The sequence below is a fragment of the Diplotaxodon limnothrissa genome, linkage group LG16 (genome assembly GCF_057381915.1).
Source record: "Diplotaxodon limnothrissa isolate DT_005_m linkage group LG16, D_limnothrissa_male_GT1.1, whole genome shotgun sequence".
NCBI lineage: Eukaryota > Metazoa > Chordata > Actinopteri > Cichliformes > Cichlidae > Diplotaxodon > Diplotaxodon limnothrissa.
This window is the reverse complement of record NC_140611.1, coordinates 37,157,371-37,174,793: the sequence shown is the minus strand read 5'-3', so window position 1 is coordinate 37,174,793 and position 17,423 is coordinate 37,157,371. Positions and strand designations below refer to the sequence as shown.

The following is a 17,423-nucleotide window of genomic DNA, read 5'->3' as shown; positions in this document are numbered from 1 at the left end:
CCTCTGTGTTATTTAGTAAGATAACAAATTTTTTGTAATCATGGACAGTTACAGATCAGATCCTTTTCTTATGTGCATTGAAAAAAGATATTAATGTAAGCAGTTCTGCAGCTTTAATCTCTATCTTCATATCTCAGGTCATTTCCATTTCCTACTGTGGAGCAGGGAAATTATTTTACTGCTATTGTTAAATAATTGTCATCATTACCATTGCATTAATAATATAATCTGGAGTTTATATTGCATTCAGGGGTTAAACAGTGTCTCTTTCAGAAAGACTGAGTTGCAGGCTGACAGGAAGTTGTATGCAGAAGTGGAAGTTATTTTGAGCCGCAGGCTAAGACGAGGCTTTAACAATGTAACAGATAGCTTTAAGAAGGCCTTAAGCAGTTATGACTATTTTATACACAATGCATATCTGTGCTTATTAAAGAGTTGGAGCTCGGTCAATTAATTGGGGGTCGGAAGCTTTGTTCGGCGCGATGTTCGGACAATCTATTGTGCAAGTGACTTGGAGCCATAGAAGGAATTGCAATACATGCTTACAAAACACTTATATATCAGATCATTTTATATTAAGGTTTTAGTAGAGGTTCTTGGTTAAAACATTTATTTAGTAGAAGACAGACACATAGTCTCAGTGAGCCTCTGTCCTGGTGAAAGGTCAGAAGTGCAACAGGTGAATTGAGAAAGAGCATGTGAGGTCGTGACACACACACATGAGTTAGATTTATTTAGAGGAGAGAGAGGTTACTCATGTCTGGCTGTAACTGCAAAAGTGTCTCGGTAAAAGAGGAACAAGACAAGAACTGAAAGGTAGACAGGAAGGGCCAGCCATGAAAATAGAAGATGATCTTCTGGGGTAAAAGCCAGAAGATCATCTTGTATAAATCTATGTATAAAATGTATCTGTGACGCATGAAGGGGCGTCAGTAAATCAAACCCTGATGCTATAAAATATCTGTTCATGCTTTGATTAAGTCGAAGACTACTTGCTGTCTGCATACAGAGTATCTTCCCACACGTGTGTTCATTAAAATCATTGTTTGACCAAGACCTTCTGGACCAAGAGTGGTTTGTACTCTCCCTCCTCAATTGTGAACCTTAACATTTGGGGGCTTCGTCCGGTGGTTGAGGAGGGAGGATTGGAGGTGTAGACGGTGATGTATGGTCCGTTGTGGTCAGACAGGCAGGCGTGACCCGGCAACCAAACTGAGGGGACAGGCGCCTTTAAAAAGAGGTAGGCACAGGCCTGTTGATTTTATCCGAAGTGTGCTGAATTGGATGATAAAATTAAATGTCTATTCAGTAAAAGTTGCCGGTAAATGTCTGCTTTGATTTTGATGAGAATCTCATGACAGTACTGAGGATTTAAAAGCAGTTGGACTGCTGGTAATGATTGAATGCGGTTGGACCGCTAAAAGGATTTAATACGGTTAGGACCGTGGTAAGCAGTTGGACTGCTCAATGATTTTAGTATCTTAGGGAATTTGGTTATTTTTTGGTTATAAGGTTGGACCTGCTTCAGTCTTACACTTTGTTGGGTGTTTTACTGTTGTTCCAAAGTATTATAAATTATCTTAGAACGGAACCGTGGGGGTTCTAGGAAGCGCAGTGCTCAGAGGTAACGCTTGCCAATGCCAAGGACGCTTAGGCATTGTCCTCGAAGAGGGATAGTCAGTTGGTCACTGTGGAGCTTGGGGCACTCCAGAATAACTAGGAGATAGAGTCTCCTTACCGTTTGGAACGGTAGTCTGCGCTTTTTTGGTCAGAAGAAGTTGGACTTCGGGCGTGTAACTTTAACTTAAAACTTCAGGGTAAGCCTTGGCTGTGAAACGCCAAAAATAGAGCTTCAGGCAAAGTTTGGGTTGGTTGACGCTTTTAAATTGTGTTAGGGATTTTAGAGATGAGGCCAGAAACAGTTAAAGTCTTGATACTGGTTAATTGGTCGCAAAAAACTCAGGGAGTTTATCCGCTGGGCGGTTATTTTAAATTTGTCGAAATTGGGTAGGCGCTAAAGCTGACAGATCTGACAGTGGTTGTAAATATAAGACGTCGTTGTAATATAGAATAAGAAAATTTGGTGTGAGAGATCTCTGTGTGTCGAGTCAGTAATGCACTGACTGCCTGCTGCCATTTTTAGATGGAGAGTGTGTGTGCATGCAAATGAGGCAGCTGATGCAGAGCGCATGAGAGGACTATGCTTTCGGTTTTGTGTGATTATTCAGCCCTATAACTATTGTTTGCAAATGTGGATAAATGTCTGCGATTAAAATGCTGGCTTAGTAGATAATAACATTGTAAATATATGAATGGTGACAGCGTTTCAAAATAGAATATAAGAATTGTTTGTGTTTAAAACCAACGTTTAGGTAAGAAGATTTAAGGTGGATTTGAAGGCATAAACAAAAAATAAAAGGGTTACAGTCGGCAAGTGTTGTTAATTCATGAGCTGACTGGATGCAGAGTAAGTGGAGTGGTCATCCTGAGAGGATTGAATGATGCTCTAACTCTGTGGTCAAGTCAGACATAGGTTTTAAGCAACCATGAGCCACTAATAAGCGTGACAGATTAATGAGTATGTGTAAATTGAACTTGTTAAATAGCCTTAATAGAAGTAACTCAATGAACACGCAATAAAGTGGACTTTTTAGGGGTAGTTTACCATTGATACCATAAAAAGCAACTTAATTAGTAGTTCAATAACAAATTTTAAAGATAACCTTTGTTATTTGATAAGAGAGAGAAAAATTCAGGTTACATATAGTAAATAAATAAGGGAATGTTAATCTCTGCGTCATTCCACACTGAAATTTCAATTGTAGGGGATCATTTGGAGGTGAATTGTGTAGGACACGGGGAGACAGAAGAATCTCCCCATGAGTTTTCGGTGTGCATAGAAATTGAGGAGGCTGAACTGGAAGCCTGCCTGGGTCGTTGTTTTTGTTTATTTGAGGGTCTGCTGGAAATTTGTGAGAACGACCACCTTGATATGTGGGAGCCTTCTCGGGCAGCGATTTTTTGTTAAACATGTGGCAGGTTGTGCAAAATGGAGAAAGCTTTGACATGATGAATAAAGGTGTGAGAGGTATTTCTTTGGTGATGTAAAGTAGGAGGTTTTAAAGTTTGAAAGTGTTTTTAATTTGAGAGAGGCATGAGTGATGTTATAAGAGTTTGAGTTTCTTTTTCTTTCAGTTTAAAACACATAAGTACATACACTTGGTACACCTGTTTACTCTTTGACTTTATTAAAACAGACGGTGTATTTGAGTTTGAATTTCAGTAATTGTATGTTGATATGGTAATTTAGCTTTATGTTAGGTGAAGGAGATGTCCATCTCTGCGTCTTGCAGGATTGAAAGTGAAAGTTGAAGGTTGTGATGTGAATGCTGTGAGTACTCGATTTGAATGATTCTGTGTGAGGTGTACAAAATACTAAATAATAATAACACTATGAAAGTTGATAGTAGAGTGAGTGCAAGGTGGTGTGTGAACAGAGGAAGTCTGAGAGAGAAGTGTGTGCGTAGGCAAAATGCAGAGGGTGTGCGCGAAATAAGGGAGTATTGTTTTTACGTCAAGATTTAGTAGAACTAAAGTAGAACGTCACAAACAAACAGATAAATAGTAAAATGAAGAGAGAAAATAACTGACAATTACATTAATGAATAGAAAACACACATACACAAAGTGCCATATGTGAAATTATTCTAGGAAGGAGTCAGAAGTGAGATAGTTTAATATAAAATGCAATGAAGGAAGCAGCTTACACTCCTCTAATTCCCAGAGCCAGTGTGTTCCCTCCCCTGCCCACTTGGGCCCCGTATCAGGCGAGTATGGAAGGCTGGATAGCCCATGACGGGTAAGATCCCACCTCGAAACCCTGGGACAACCTAAGGCAGGCACAGTCACGATTACTCGGCTTCAGTAAGAAGACGGGACCTGACGGGTAAAGCCGCTGGGCTGAGGCAGAGGGGGTAAGTGGCAAGTGGAGCCCTACCTTCTGGCTGAGGACAAGGAATGCTGCTATTTAAGGTAGGAAATCAGAATTTGGGTTAGCAGATTTGGGAAAGACAACTGACGGCTTGAGTGGAGAATTGTGCAGGAGTCTGACACACTGCAAAAGCAACATATGCAAATTCACATACACAAACAGAAAATGCATTAACCTTATAAAGACAAGACAAGCTCATGGAGTTTAATGCATAGACACTGATTAAACCTGGCTAAGAACACAAACATATGCAATGAAGAACAGCTTGCTATTTTGTATGAATGATACAATGGTGTGAATGTTTAATAAAATACATTTGAGTTTGTAATTGAGGAATAGAAGAAGCCATATGACAAAGGGAGTGAGTTATGAAAACAAAAAAGTGATTAAAGTAGTTTTAAAAAAAAAGAGTGACTTAGGAGTGCTCTCGTACTGAGTGATCAACACTAGTGATCACTGTTGAAAGAAATAAAATGATTTAATGAGTTGGTGATGTTTAAACATATGTTTCTGTTGTTACAGCAACTCATTGAGAGATGACTCAGTATGCAAATTAGTTGGAGTGAGTGGTGACGTAGGAGCTTCCTGTGTGTGTGTGACTGAGGAAGTGACTTTCAGAAGAGGAAGCATGGCAGACAAGAGAAGTGCAGATTGGGGTAGGGAATTTATAGTTTAGTGATTATATGATGTCGTAAGGGGTCTTATGCTGAATTTAAGAGCATAAGGGGGTGATTTTTGTTTGCAAATTGTGTGGTTTTAATGAGACTTTCGGTGTATTGAGGTGGTGAAATTATGTGGTGGCAAAACTTTTGTGTGTTTAAGGTTGTTGAGGTTGTTGAGGTGATGGGTTGATTTTGTCAGTTAGGTTTGGGTTGTTGTTTTTGTTTTTAATAGAGGGAGTTTTAGGAAATATGGACATGTCTAAAAAATTGGGCCCATTATTTTGTAACAGTGCACTTAAAGAAAACCTGTCAGGTGATTTTGTTTTGTTTTTATGAGCTAACAATCAGCTCTATTTTTTCATTTCTGTTCTAAGCAGGCCTGAAACAGTGAATAACGGCGCTGAAAATTCTCGGGAGGAGCAAATATAAGGTGGGCTTTCCAGATTATAATTGGCTGAGGAGAAAGCTACCTGGGGACTATTCAGGACGTAAGTCCCTGTAAAAAGGATTTTATGCGAGTCAATCCAGTCCAAAAGCATAAAGAAATATTTTCCTATGGAAAATAAAAAATGACTGAGCTCATTTTGCTGAGGGTGGAGAATCTGACGCGGGAAGCTCCACTATTAGCAAGAATATGGAGTGAATGTGTGAGTGAATGTGAGGATGAATAAATGTGGACAAACAATTTGTTTTTACTAGAGAAAATTTCTGTTTTGTTTTATTAAGTGGGGTTAGATTATGGGATTATAGTATATTGTTGGGAGAATGCCAAATGCTAAAGGGGAAACATTTTTTGATGTAACTCAGTTATCATTAATTGAAGAAACACATGACTGATAACTGTTCTGTTTTAAGTTTATTTTTATGACATAGATTGGATCATGAGTGGGGAAACTGAGCATTTTTAAGTTTTGTATAGTATCTTGACACATGAAATGTATCAAGATAAAGGGGGGTTTAGGGTTTAATAATTTAATTGTTTAATAATTTAGGATCATTTCAGGACCTTTTGGGTTTTTGATCATTTGGATATGGTAAAACTGAAACTGTTATTTTTAAGTTAAGGTTAAAGACAGGAGGAGAGAGAGCACGGGGAGAACACAGACATAACAGGCTGGGGGAAACATGGAATAAACACAAAGAGAGACGAGAGCTCATAAATACACAGAGGGGCACAAGGGGGTAAGAGTCACAAAGGGAAAAAACACTTAGGGAACACCACAACAGGACACCTCAGAAAACCTGGCCTAAATAAGGAGCGAAAATACAAGGAACCAAGAATACTGGGCCAACATGGCCCAGGACCATGACAGAACTGAATCCTGTTTAGAAGATACAATGCCGGTTTTTCAAAGCCGTGAATAAATATTAGAGGGAAAATTAGTGAGGGTTGAAGGAGTAGAACAGCTTTGATTTCTTTTTGATTTCTAGAAGTAGTGGTTATAATGTAGGCTTACACATACAGATATTACATAGGAGGTATTTTTAGGATAAAGGGGAGAGCTTATAAATAGAAATGATTTTTATACATATTGCATTTTTGAGATGAGTTATTGAAGTTATTGAAGGATTGCACACGCTTACAGACACAGAGTTAAGAAACACACATGACAGTATTGATTCCAGGCAAAAGGCCCTAAATTCATTTAGCTTTTAACTGAACTTAAAGAAGGACCAAAGAGGAAGGAAAGCATATATTTTGGTTAAATCTGATAAACTAGAATTAGAAGGTATTGTTACATTAAAAGGAGCAAAATGAAATAAAAAGGCTATACCAAAATGGGTTATAACATAGGAAATGTGAGGTTAAAATGAAGTTAACACATAGGAGTTGTTTTTAGGCAGCATTTAGCTATGATGAAATTTATGCAGGAGTAATTGCTTATATGCTTAAACTTAATTGATTAAAGTGGTTGTTTTCTTTTGGATCTTTTAGAGTAGAGGAACTTGCAGCAGCGACAATTTGTGCACAGGATGTTGATGATCAGATAAGGGAAAATAGAGCGAGCAACTGGACGTGAAAGCAGGGCTTAAAGAGTTTTAAAGTGATGAGGAACGTTGAAGAATATACATAAATACAAGTCAATAAGTTAAGAGCATAATTAGGATCATGCTTTTGATTAAAGAGTCCCAAAAAGGATAAGTTAGGGAGATGCAAGAAAAGGTGTTTTGTTTCCTTTGCAGAAGATCTCAGCGACCACAGGAGGGGCGAGGATCCTGGAGATCTCGAGGCCTGCTAAACCACCAGAGAGGGTCTGAGCGAGGACACAATGTATTGCGACCTCTGGTGTTCCAGAGGTCGAGAGAGGGAGTGTGGAGCAGGGAAATTATTTTACTGCTATTGTTAAATAATTGTCATCATTACCATTGCATTAATAATATAATCTGGAGTTTATATTGCATTCAGGGGTTAAACAGTGTCTCTTTCAGAAAGACTGAGTTGCAGGCTGACAGGAAGTTGTATGCAGAAGTGGAAGTTATTTTGAGCCGCAGGCTAAGACGAGGCTTTAACAATGTAACAGATAGCTTTAAGAAGGCCTTAAGCAGTTATGACTATTTTATACACAATGCATATCTGTGCTTATTAAAGAGTTGGAGCTCGGTCAATTAATTGGGGGTCGGAAGCTTTGTTCGGCGCGATGTTCGGACAATCTATTGTGCAAGTGACTTGGAGCCATAGAAGGAATTGCAATACATGCTTACAAAACACTTATATATCAGATCATTTTATATTAAGGTTTTAGTAGAGGTTCTTGGTTAAAACATTTATTTAGTAGAAGACAGACACATAGTCTCAGTGAGCCTCTGTCCTGGTGAAAGGTCAGAAGTGCAACAGGTGAATTGAGAAAGAGCATGTGAGGTCGTGACACACACACATGAGTTAGATTTATTTAGAGGAGAGAGAGGTTACTCATGTCTGGCTGTAACTGCAAAAGTGTCTCGGTAAAAGAGGAACAAGACAAGAACTGAAAGGTAGACAGGAAGGGCCAGCCATGAAAATAGAAGATGATCTTCTGGGGTAAAAGCCAGAAGATCATCTTGTATAAATCTATGTATAAAATGTATCTGTGACGCATGAAGGGGCGTCAGTAAATCAAACCCTGATGCTATAAAATATCTGTTCATGCTTTGATTAAGTCGAAGACTACTTGCTGTCTGCATACAGAGTATCTTCCCACACGTGTGTTCATTAAAATCATTGTTTGACCAAGACCTTCTGGACCAAGAGTGGTTTGTACTCTCCCTCCTCAATTGTGAACCTTAACACTACATATCTTTGCACTGAATGTATTTATGATGACCACCTGCCTAATTTAATTGAATTCAGTTTTATTTATGTAGCACCAAATCATAACAACAGTCACCTCAAGGTGCCTAATATTGTAAGATAAAGATCCTACATTATTACAATATTGTAATTACCATATAGCATTCATATAGAGAGGCTGTAATTCTAATTCTAAAGTAAATATGAGTTTACAACGTCATTCCTGTTTACGACAATAACAGATTTGTCAGTAACAACATTTGTCATTACAGTGGTGTGAAAAAGTGTTCGCCCCCTTCCTGATTTCCTGTTTTATTTTTATGTTCGTCAAACTTAAATGTTTCAGAACATCGAACAAATTTAAGATGACGATAACACACGAAATCACAAAATGCAGTTTCTAAATCAAGGTGAAAAACCACCACCAACAAAAAAACACATGGTCCTGTGTGAAAAAGTGCTACATTTTCTCAATCAAAAAAATCCCTTAAATATGAGCTGCCTGACAAAGTGGAGTAGACGAAAAGATCGTCAAAAGCCAGACATCATGCCACAATCCAGGGAAATGCATGAACAAATCAGAAACAAAGTATTTGAGATCTCTGAGTCTGGAAAAGGCTATAAAGCCATTTCTAAAATTATGGAACCGCAGTGAGAGCCATTATCTACAAATGGTGAAAACATGAAACAGTGGTGAACCATCCCATTACTGTGAGAGCACAGGCACGACTCATCCAAGACGACACAAAAGACCCCAGAACAACATCCAAAGAACTACAGGCCTCTCTTGCCTCAGCTAATGTCAGTGTTCATGACTTGGCAAAAATGGTTCCAAGACGAAAACCACGTTTATTAAAAGAGACATAAAGGCTCATGATTATGCTCCCCAAGACTTCTGGGAAAATACTCTGAGGACTGATGAGACAAAAGTAGAACTTTTTGGCAGGTTTGTGTGCCGTTATGTCTGGTGTGAAAATTAAAGTGCATTTTAGAAAATGAATTTCATACAAACAGTAAAATGTGGTGGCGTTAGTGTGATGTTCTTGAGCCGTTTTACTGCCTCAAGACCTGGAAGACTTGCTATGGTAAATTCAACCATGAATTCTGCAGTCTACCAAAACATCCTGAAGGAGAATTTCTGGCCATCTGTTCGTACCTCAAGCTGAAGTGCACTTGGGTTTTGCAGCAGGACAATGATCCAAAACACAACAGCAAGTCCATCTCTGAATGGAATTAGAAAAACAAAATGAAGATGTGCAGTAAAGTGCATTTTTCTTCTGTGTTCAATCAGACATTTTCTAATAGTTATAAACAGAACAAAAACAAACAGAACAAAAACAGATACAGTGAGCGACTAGGCTTCACTTAGATCTTAGAAAACTTAGAAAACTTAGAAAACCACAACAAGCCCTGGACAATTATGTTTAATTGGCATAAATGTAAAAAAAATCCTAACAGTATTATGAAGAAAGCATTTTTTAAATAAAGTTGTAAAACGTTTTAATATTTCTTTTTCAAGAACCTGCAGGTTTGTTTTATTATGTGTTTAGTACATGATACATATTAAATCCCCTGTGATCTTCCAAAGCTGTGAGCTTTCATTCCAGATCAATGATTGGCTGGTTTGAAATCCCAGCTCACGTGTTGCTGTTATCTGTACCTGATAGAGGAGAGAGGAGAACAGATACAGTGAGCGACTAGGCTTCACTTAGATCTCTCAATCACAATGAATAATGTTTCTGTAATAACAATGTTTTTTCTTTCAGGTTTCAATGAAACAGTCAGTCACAGGTTTGTTCTCTTTTTCCTCAGTTTGTTGTGTTACTGCATCATTTGCCTCGTCAATGTTTCTCTCATTGTGATCATCATCTTGCACAGCAACCTCCATGAATCAATGTATATTCTACTCTGTGTCTTTTGCATCAATGCACTTTATGGAACAGCAGGTTTCTTTCCCAAATTTCTCTGGGATCTCCTCTCTGATGTTCATCTCATCTCATATTACGGTTGCCTTATTCAGACTCAGGTGATTTATTCTTTTGTCTGCGGCGAACTGTCGATTCTTGCACTCATGGCATATGACAGATATGTGGCCATATGTCAGCCACTGAAGTACCACTCTATCATGTCAAAGCAAAGAGTCATAAGGTTTGCATGTTTTTTGTGGTTAACAACTTTCTGCATTATGACTGTGCATGCTTTTCTAACATCCAGACTGAAGTTATGCAGCCCGTATCTTTCCAGACTCTTCTGTATGAACTGGAGTATTGTCCAACTCGCTTGTTTTCCAGCACAAACTATAGTTAATGGAATATTTGCAAATATTACAATAATTATTTATTTGCTTCATGGTGTTTTTATAGTTTGGTCCTATATGTATATCATTCAAACATGTGTAAAGTCTATAGAAAACAGAGCAAAGTTCATGCAAACATGTGTCCCACATCTCGTCTCATTATTTACTTTTGTTGTGGCAGTACTTACTGATATTATAAGTCTGCGACTGGGTTCGAAAGAGTTGCCTCAGACCCTTCAAAACTTTGTAGCATTAGAGTTTCTTGTCATTCCTCCTATTATGAATCCTCTGATTTACGGTTTCAAACTGACCAAAATTCGAAAAAAATTGTATAGTGTTGTTATTTTAAAAAGAACTAAATTTTGTTTTATTCGATCAGAAAATAGTTTCACACACAGCTAAGTGTCACACCCATTGTTTGACATCCATTTTTTAAAATAAGTCCAAAAAAATGTTTAATTTTTACTGAAATTTGTGTTTTATTTGGAGTTGTCTGAAAACATGTCTATTGATGTGAGCGGATATGACGTTTTATTATTTATCTGCATTTCCCAGATGATTTACATTTTGTAGATGTCTTTGCACTAAATGTATTTTTGATGGTCACCTGCCTAATTACCAAAAAAACACTGATATGTAGAAAGGCTGTAAATTTCACTCTCTTTCTTCTCATTACCGTTCAAGGAAATAACAGGCACCGTGGAGACTGCACATGTGAAAAGGATTAAAAGACAAACTGTTTTAGATGTGGCAGCACTATCAGAGTGTCAATCTATTTTGATATTATGCTGTCTTATAAATCTGATCCACAACCACATGGATGTGAAGCAGTTTTAGTAGTTTTCTCAGTTTTATCCTCTTTTTCTTTAACACTTATTGAAACAGTCAGAGGTTTTAGCAACTGGACCAGTTTTAGAATTTCTGCTTAATCAAACATGAAAGTCTGTTTTTACTTAACACTTGTACAATTAAATGGCTTTTCCATTGTTTGAAGGATTGAAAGTTGAAGCTAAAGATGTACAGTGCAAATCAGTTTTTCTACATGACAAAATTTAGAAATCTGTTAAATAGTAAGAAATAAATGTGTAAAATTTGCAAAAAAAAAAATTTCTGGTAGCTCATTTCCCAGCAGTAGGTGAGTCCAAGAAGCACCACATCCCACACACAAACTACCCTCACCAGCCTCCCCCACAGGTGTGTTCTCTCCCTGCTGTTCTTGTCCCATATGTGAAACTCCTTAAGTTCGCTGATGACACCACCATCATTGGTCTGATCCTTAAGTCTGATTTTTCTGATGCTTAACAATACAGTAGCTACTGTGGTTCCCTTCAGATTCCTAGGATCCACCGTTCCACACGATCTGAAGTGATCCTTGCATATAAACTCTTTCCAGAAGAAGGCCCTAAGTTGCCTCAGGAACTACAACCTGCCACAGGAGCTGCTGGTCATCTTCCATATTGCTATCATGTAGTCTGTTCTGTGGACATCAGTCACTGGGCCAGACTGCAACAGGCAATCAGATCTGCAGAGCTGATCATCAGTGCTGATCTTGCCTCCATCCAGGACCTGTAGAGGTCCAGTGTTAGGAAATCTCTGCAGACCGCTCACGTCCCGGACACGAACTGTTCAAACTGCTGCATTCAGGAGGCTCTGCCGCTGTTTAGTAAAACAAGCCACGCAAAGACAGTTTCTTCAAGCAGGCTGTTACTCTGAACACTGTGATATAACCCACTGTTACATCCCTCAGGCCATATGCACATTGCACAGCTCAGTTTCGCACTTATAGTTAGTATAGTTTTCTAAGGCTTTCTGTAACTTGTTTTTTCTTACTTTGCTGGGCCAAATTCGGCTCCTGGGCCTTGTTGACACCTCTAGTGTAATTAGTTAGAAAGTTGGAATATTTCGTGTATATCTAAGATTACTTCCATTTCCAAGATTTTTGCACTAAATGTATTTTTGAAGGTCAAAATAAATGTAAACCCACAACTGTCCTGTCTTCTCATTACACTTGGCAAGTCTGGTTAGTTGAAAGGGTTTTTTTTTTTATATTTTACCTGTTCGGGTTCATTTGCAGTGTCCAGTGTGCAAAAAAAGAAAAAAACATTAATTAAATGTGTTAAACCAAAAGCAATGAGTCTGTTTTAAAATGTAAGGAGTGAAAAAGACAGATATTTGCGTTAAAATGTAGGGAAGAAAAGTAAAAAGATGTAGATACCTGTAAATTCTAGAGTAGCAAAGTATTTCTGCTTTATTAGTTCCAACCTCTTTTCTGTGCTGTGCCTTTGTTACACTGTAAAAAAAAATTGTAATATAAAATATTTTACTGTGTATTTTACAGTTTTGTACTGTTTTTCCAGAATATCATTAAATTCACATAAATAGACTGTGATTTTACATTTCAAATGTAAATTAACGTAAAATCACTGTAAATGTAATAAAACATAATTTTCTTACATGAGCATATTTAGATTGTTAAAATACATTCACAAATGTATCATAATTTCATAAATATCTGTCCATTATTTGAAAGATTGAACTGTTAAATTCAAATGTAATGCTATGGAAAATATATAAAATGATTCTTATAAACTTTTTTTTACATCAAATGACAATTATTATTATTGTTGTTTAGGGCGATCGTGGCTCAAGAGTTGGCAATTCGCCTTGTACTCAGAAGGTTGCCGGTTCGAGCCCTGGCTCGGACACTCTCGGTCTTTGTGTCCTTGGACAAGACACTTCACCCAGTGGCGGTCCTAGCCTATTTGGCGCCCCGGGTGAACACTCCCTCTGGCGCCCCACACACATAAAACATATTAAGGATTATACATTAACATAAAACTGTTGTCGGAACCATACTGAATTTCGCCAGAGAAACACATATAAAGAGAGAGAGTATGCATTGAATGCAAACAGCTACCAAACAGCCATCATAATTTGTCATACAATGAGAACAGGACAAATTGAAAATGACTAATTAACATTAAAATCTGTAACATAATGTACTGTTTGGAGTTTAGTCTGTTACTGTTACTATTTTTACCATTTCTTTTTGGAGCAACTGTAATCCACATTATTTCCTTAGGGATTAATAAACTATTCTGATTCTGACTCTGATTGTTTCAGGATGAGCTGCCATTATCCAACGACACATCTGCTTACCTGTATCTTTTGCTCGTTTCTCCTCCTCTTCTTTTCTCTTTTTTCTAAACTGAGCACCTGATGGCTTTGAACTTTTCTTGTCCATCTTCCACTGGTTTTCATTTTGCACTCCAGTATGAACACAAACCCCTCAACCCGAGGATCACCACAACATAACCTAATAGACCTACACCTTAGTTCACAGATTCACTTTGTCCACAGTTTATTTCTGGGATTTCACACAACCCAGGATTCAAATCATGAATACATAATGGGCTTGGATTTACATCATTATGAATGAAATGTGCTCTATTTGGAAGCAGCTGGTCCTCTCCCCTTTTGACGGGCTGTGTGTGAGACTTTAAATCATCAAACTGTAAATTATAAATTTAAATTGTTATTGATATTTACTCCCAGCAAATAGGCGACAGAAAAGCGATCAGTGCCTATGCCATTCCCAATATGCGCTGGCTGATGTCGGGGCAGCATGAGTACGAGCAATTTTTTATTTTTATTTTTTTTGCCGATGCCCGTGATGCCGCCCCCCACCACGTCGCCCGTATCAAAAACCGCTACTGACTTCACCTACCACCTACTGGTGTTGGCCAGAGGGGCCGATGGCGCGATATGGCAGCCTCGCTTCTGTCAGTCTGCCCCAGGGCAGCTGTGGCTACAACTGTAGCTGCCTCCACCAGTGTGTGAATGTGAGAGTGAATGAATAGTGGAATTGTAAAGCGCTTTGAGGGTCTCGAAAAGCACTATATAAATGCAATCCATCATTATTATTATTATTTAAACCAACTGTTAACTGTATATTTCTGTACATTTAAGTATTATTATTCATATTGCCGCATTCATTGACGTTGTTTATAGGTAATTTCATTGTTTACTCACATTAAAATGTTCCTAATTTAATGTTTAAAAGCACTTGAAAAAGGCAAAATCACATGTAAAATTAGGGCAACAAACTGTAGTGTCATTACTGAAAATAAACGTATTTTTATGAGAAAGTTATTTTCTGTTATTTTATGGGATTAATTTGGTGCCCCAGCTGCTGGAATATTACTGTTTTTTTTAGGATTGTTTTTTTACAGTGTAGTTTTTGTGGGTTTCCATAAGTCATTTTTTTCTTATTCTAAACAAAGAACTCCATATTTTTTCTGTATTACCTTGAAGTAAGCCGTATGCACCGTGAACTGTTTTCTTCAGTGATTACTTCACTGATTTCTGTTTTTCTTTTGAAATATTGCCAGTCATAAAGACTTGGAACAACCTTGTCCATCTGATTATTTACAGTAATGTCGCTTTTCTTTTTTTCTACCTAATTAAACGTTAACCTTTGCTGGTTTGTCATACCTCCCATTTACAGCTTCAAACTGACATTTGAAATAATATTTGTTGTGGTGTTACATTTGAAGCAAATGACATTTTTATGAATTTCTAAAGACTTGATAGTCATATTAATCTTGTTCATTACAGTTACCATCAAACCTTTACTTGCCTTAAGAAAAATGTAATAGAAAGTGAGCATAAAATGATTGAATTTACTGTTTTACTTTATAACTTATCAAAAAGGAAAAGGAAAAGAAGACCTTTCTCTTCCTGGAAAAACAAGTTGATTCCAAAGAGCTCCATTTTGGTTTCCTCTGTCCACAGCACTTTCTCCTAAGCCTTCTCAAAGTCATTTAGGTGTTCACTGGCAAACTTAAAACAGCCCTGTACATGTGGTTTATGCAAGATTTCAGTCTGCTATGGCAGTGGTTGTGGCTGTGGTTTCAACTCATTTCGGGTCATCAACATCCTCCTGTGGAGTTTTAGGCTGATCCACCACCTTTGTTATGATCATCCTCACCCCATGAGGTAAGATCTTGCATGGGGCAATTGATGGTCATTTTATATTTCTTCCATTTAAGAAAAATAGCACCAACAGTTGTTACCTTCACATTAAGCTTCTTCTTGATGGTGTGGTTGCCTAATCCAACCATGTGCAGGTCTACAGTCTTGTCTCTAATGTAATTTCACAGCTCTTTGGTCTTTGACATAGTGGTGAGAACAGTGGCGGTCCTAGCCTGTTTGGCGCCCTGGGTGAACACTGGTATATTTATTTTCTTACTCTTCTTATATTTATTGTTTGTTTACTTGCACTGCTGTAACTGGAGCCTCGTCGTCTCGTCTCTCTATATACTGCACTGTATGTAGCGGAGATGACAATAAAGTTTACTTTGACTTCAGCAGCGAGCAGGCGCACCGAGGGCTCTCACGCTCACTTTTCGGGTATAGAATTTCGAAAAAACATCGGTGCAAATTATAAGTCTGTATCATGATGTCTGGTGTTTTTGTGTTTGTTGTGTTTGTTTTTATTTTGTTTTATTTTGCGAGTTGGTTATTAGATGCCGCCCCGCCCTCTCCTCCCTGTGCAGCGAGCAGCAGGCGCACCTCGCAAACGGAGGGCGCCCTTACTCCCAGCAAATGGGCGATAGAAAACCGATCGATGCCTATGCCATTCACAATATGCGCTGGCATGACGTCGGGGCAGCATGAGTACGAGCATTTTTTTTTTTTTTTTGCCGATGCCCGTGATGCCGCCCCCCACCACGATGCCGCCCCGGGCAAACGCCCGTGTCGCCCGTATCTAAAACCGCTACTGGGTGAGAAATCCAAATAGGAGAAATTGATTCTGTGGACTGGTATGCTTTATGTACATAATGAGTTGAGATCAGGAGTATCTGTAATTGATTGACTGATTGTAATCTGCAATGCCACACACAGCCAATCTGTGAGAGCTGGAGTTCTGTCTGGGTTGTTGGGGATCAAATACTTATTTCACTCAGTTACATGCAAATTAGTTTTTAACTTTTATGTAATGTGTTTTTCTTTTGTTTGGTTCATATTCTGTTTCTCTCCATAAAATAAAAGTATCATAAGAACACACTATCCATTTCTTTGTGAGCGAACTTATAAATTCAGAAGGAGATGTTTAGTATATGCAGCATATTAAATCCCCTGTGATTTTTTCCAGATCATTGGTTGACTGGTTTGAAATCCCAGCTCACATGTTGCTGTAGACAAAACTAGACAGAGAAGAGTGAAGAAAGGAGACCAGATGTGAGAGACTAGGCTTCACTTCTCTCAATCACAATGAATAATGTTTCTGTAATAACAATGTTTTTTCTTTCAGGTTTCAATGAAACAGTCAGTCACAGGTTTGTTCTCTTTTTCCTCAGTTTGTTGTGTTACTGCATCATTTGCCTGCTAAATGTTTCTCTCATTGTGATCATCATCTTGCACAGCAACCTCCATGAACCAATGTATATTCTGCTCTGTGTCTTTTGCATCAATGCACTTTATGGAACAGCAGGTTTCTACCCTAAATTTCTCTGGGATCTCCTCTCTGATGTTCATCTCATCTCATATTACGGTTGCCTTATTCAGAATCAGGTGATTTATTCTTCTGCCTGTGGTGAACTGTCGATTCCTGCACTCATGGCATATGACAGATATGTGGCCATATGTCAGCCACTGAAGTACCACTCTATCATGTCAAAGCAAAGAGTCATTAGGTTTGCATGGTTTTTGTGGTTCACAAATTTCTGCATTGTGGCTGTGAATACCTTTCTAACATCCAGACTGAAGTTATGCAGCCCGTATCTTTCCAGACTCTTCTGTGTGAACTGGAGTATTGTTCAACTCGCTTGTTTTCCAGCACAAACTGCAATCAATGCTATATCTGCAAATATTACAATAAGTATTTATTTTCTTTACGGTGTTTTTATAGTTTGGTCCTATCTGTATATCATTCAAACATGTGTCAGGTCTATAGAAAACAGGGCAAAGTTCATGCAAACATGTGTCCCACATCTCGTCTCATTATTTACTTTTGCTGTGACAAAGCTTTTGGACATTATAAATATGCGACTGGGTTCGAAAGAGTTGCCTCAGACCCTTCAAAACTTTGCAGCAATAGAGTTTCTTGTCATTCCTCCAATTATGAATCCTCTGATTTATGGTTTCAAACTGACCAAAATTCGGAAAACAATTTGTAGTGTTGTTATTTTTAAAACTAAGTGA

General features: G+C 38.1%; 2 protein-coding genes across 2 annotated transcripts; both read left to right on the top strand.

Moving 5' to 3' along the window:
• The first annotated feature begins 9,647 nt into the window (after positions 1-9,647).
• LOC146616627 (olfactory receptor 2K2-like) lies at positions 9,648-10,619 on the top strand. The gene has a single exon (XM_085374673.1). The coding sequence runs from the start codon at positions 9,648-9,650 to the stop codon at positions 10,617-10,619; it is 972 nt and encodes a 323-aa protein (XP_085230799.1).
• A 5,874-nt stretch (positions 10,620-16,493) lies between these two features.
• LOC146616626 (olfactory receptor 5F1-like) lies at positions 16,494-17,423 on the top strand. Its single transcript, XM_085374527.1, has one exon. The coding sequence runs from the start codon at positions 16,494-16,496 to the stop codon at positions 17,421-17,423; it is 930 nt and encodes a 309-aa protein (XP_085230653.1).

What these genes read in the sequence shown, in the direction of transcription:
- LOC146616626 (XM_085374527.1), top strand. Translation starts at nt 16,494, where the DNA reads ATGAATAATGTTTCTGTAATAACAATGTTTTTTCTTTCAGGTTTCAAT.
- LOC146616627 (XM_085374673.1), top strand. Translation starts at nt 9,648, where the DNA reads ATGAATAATGTTTCTGTAATAACAATGTTTTTTCTTTCAGGTTTCAAT.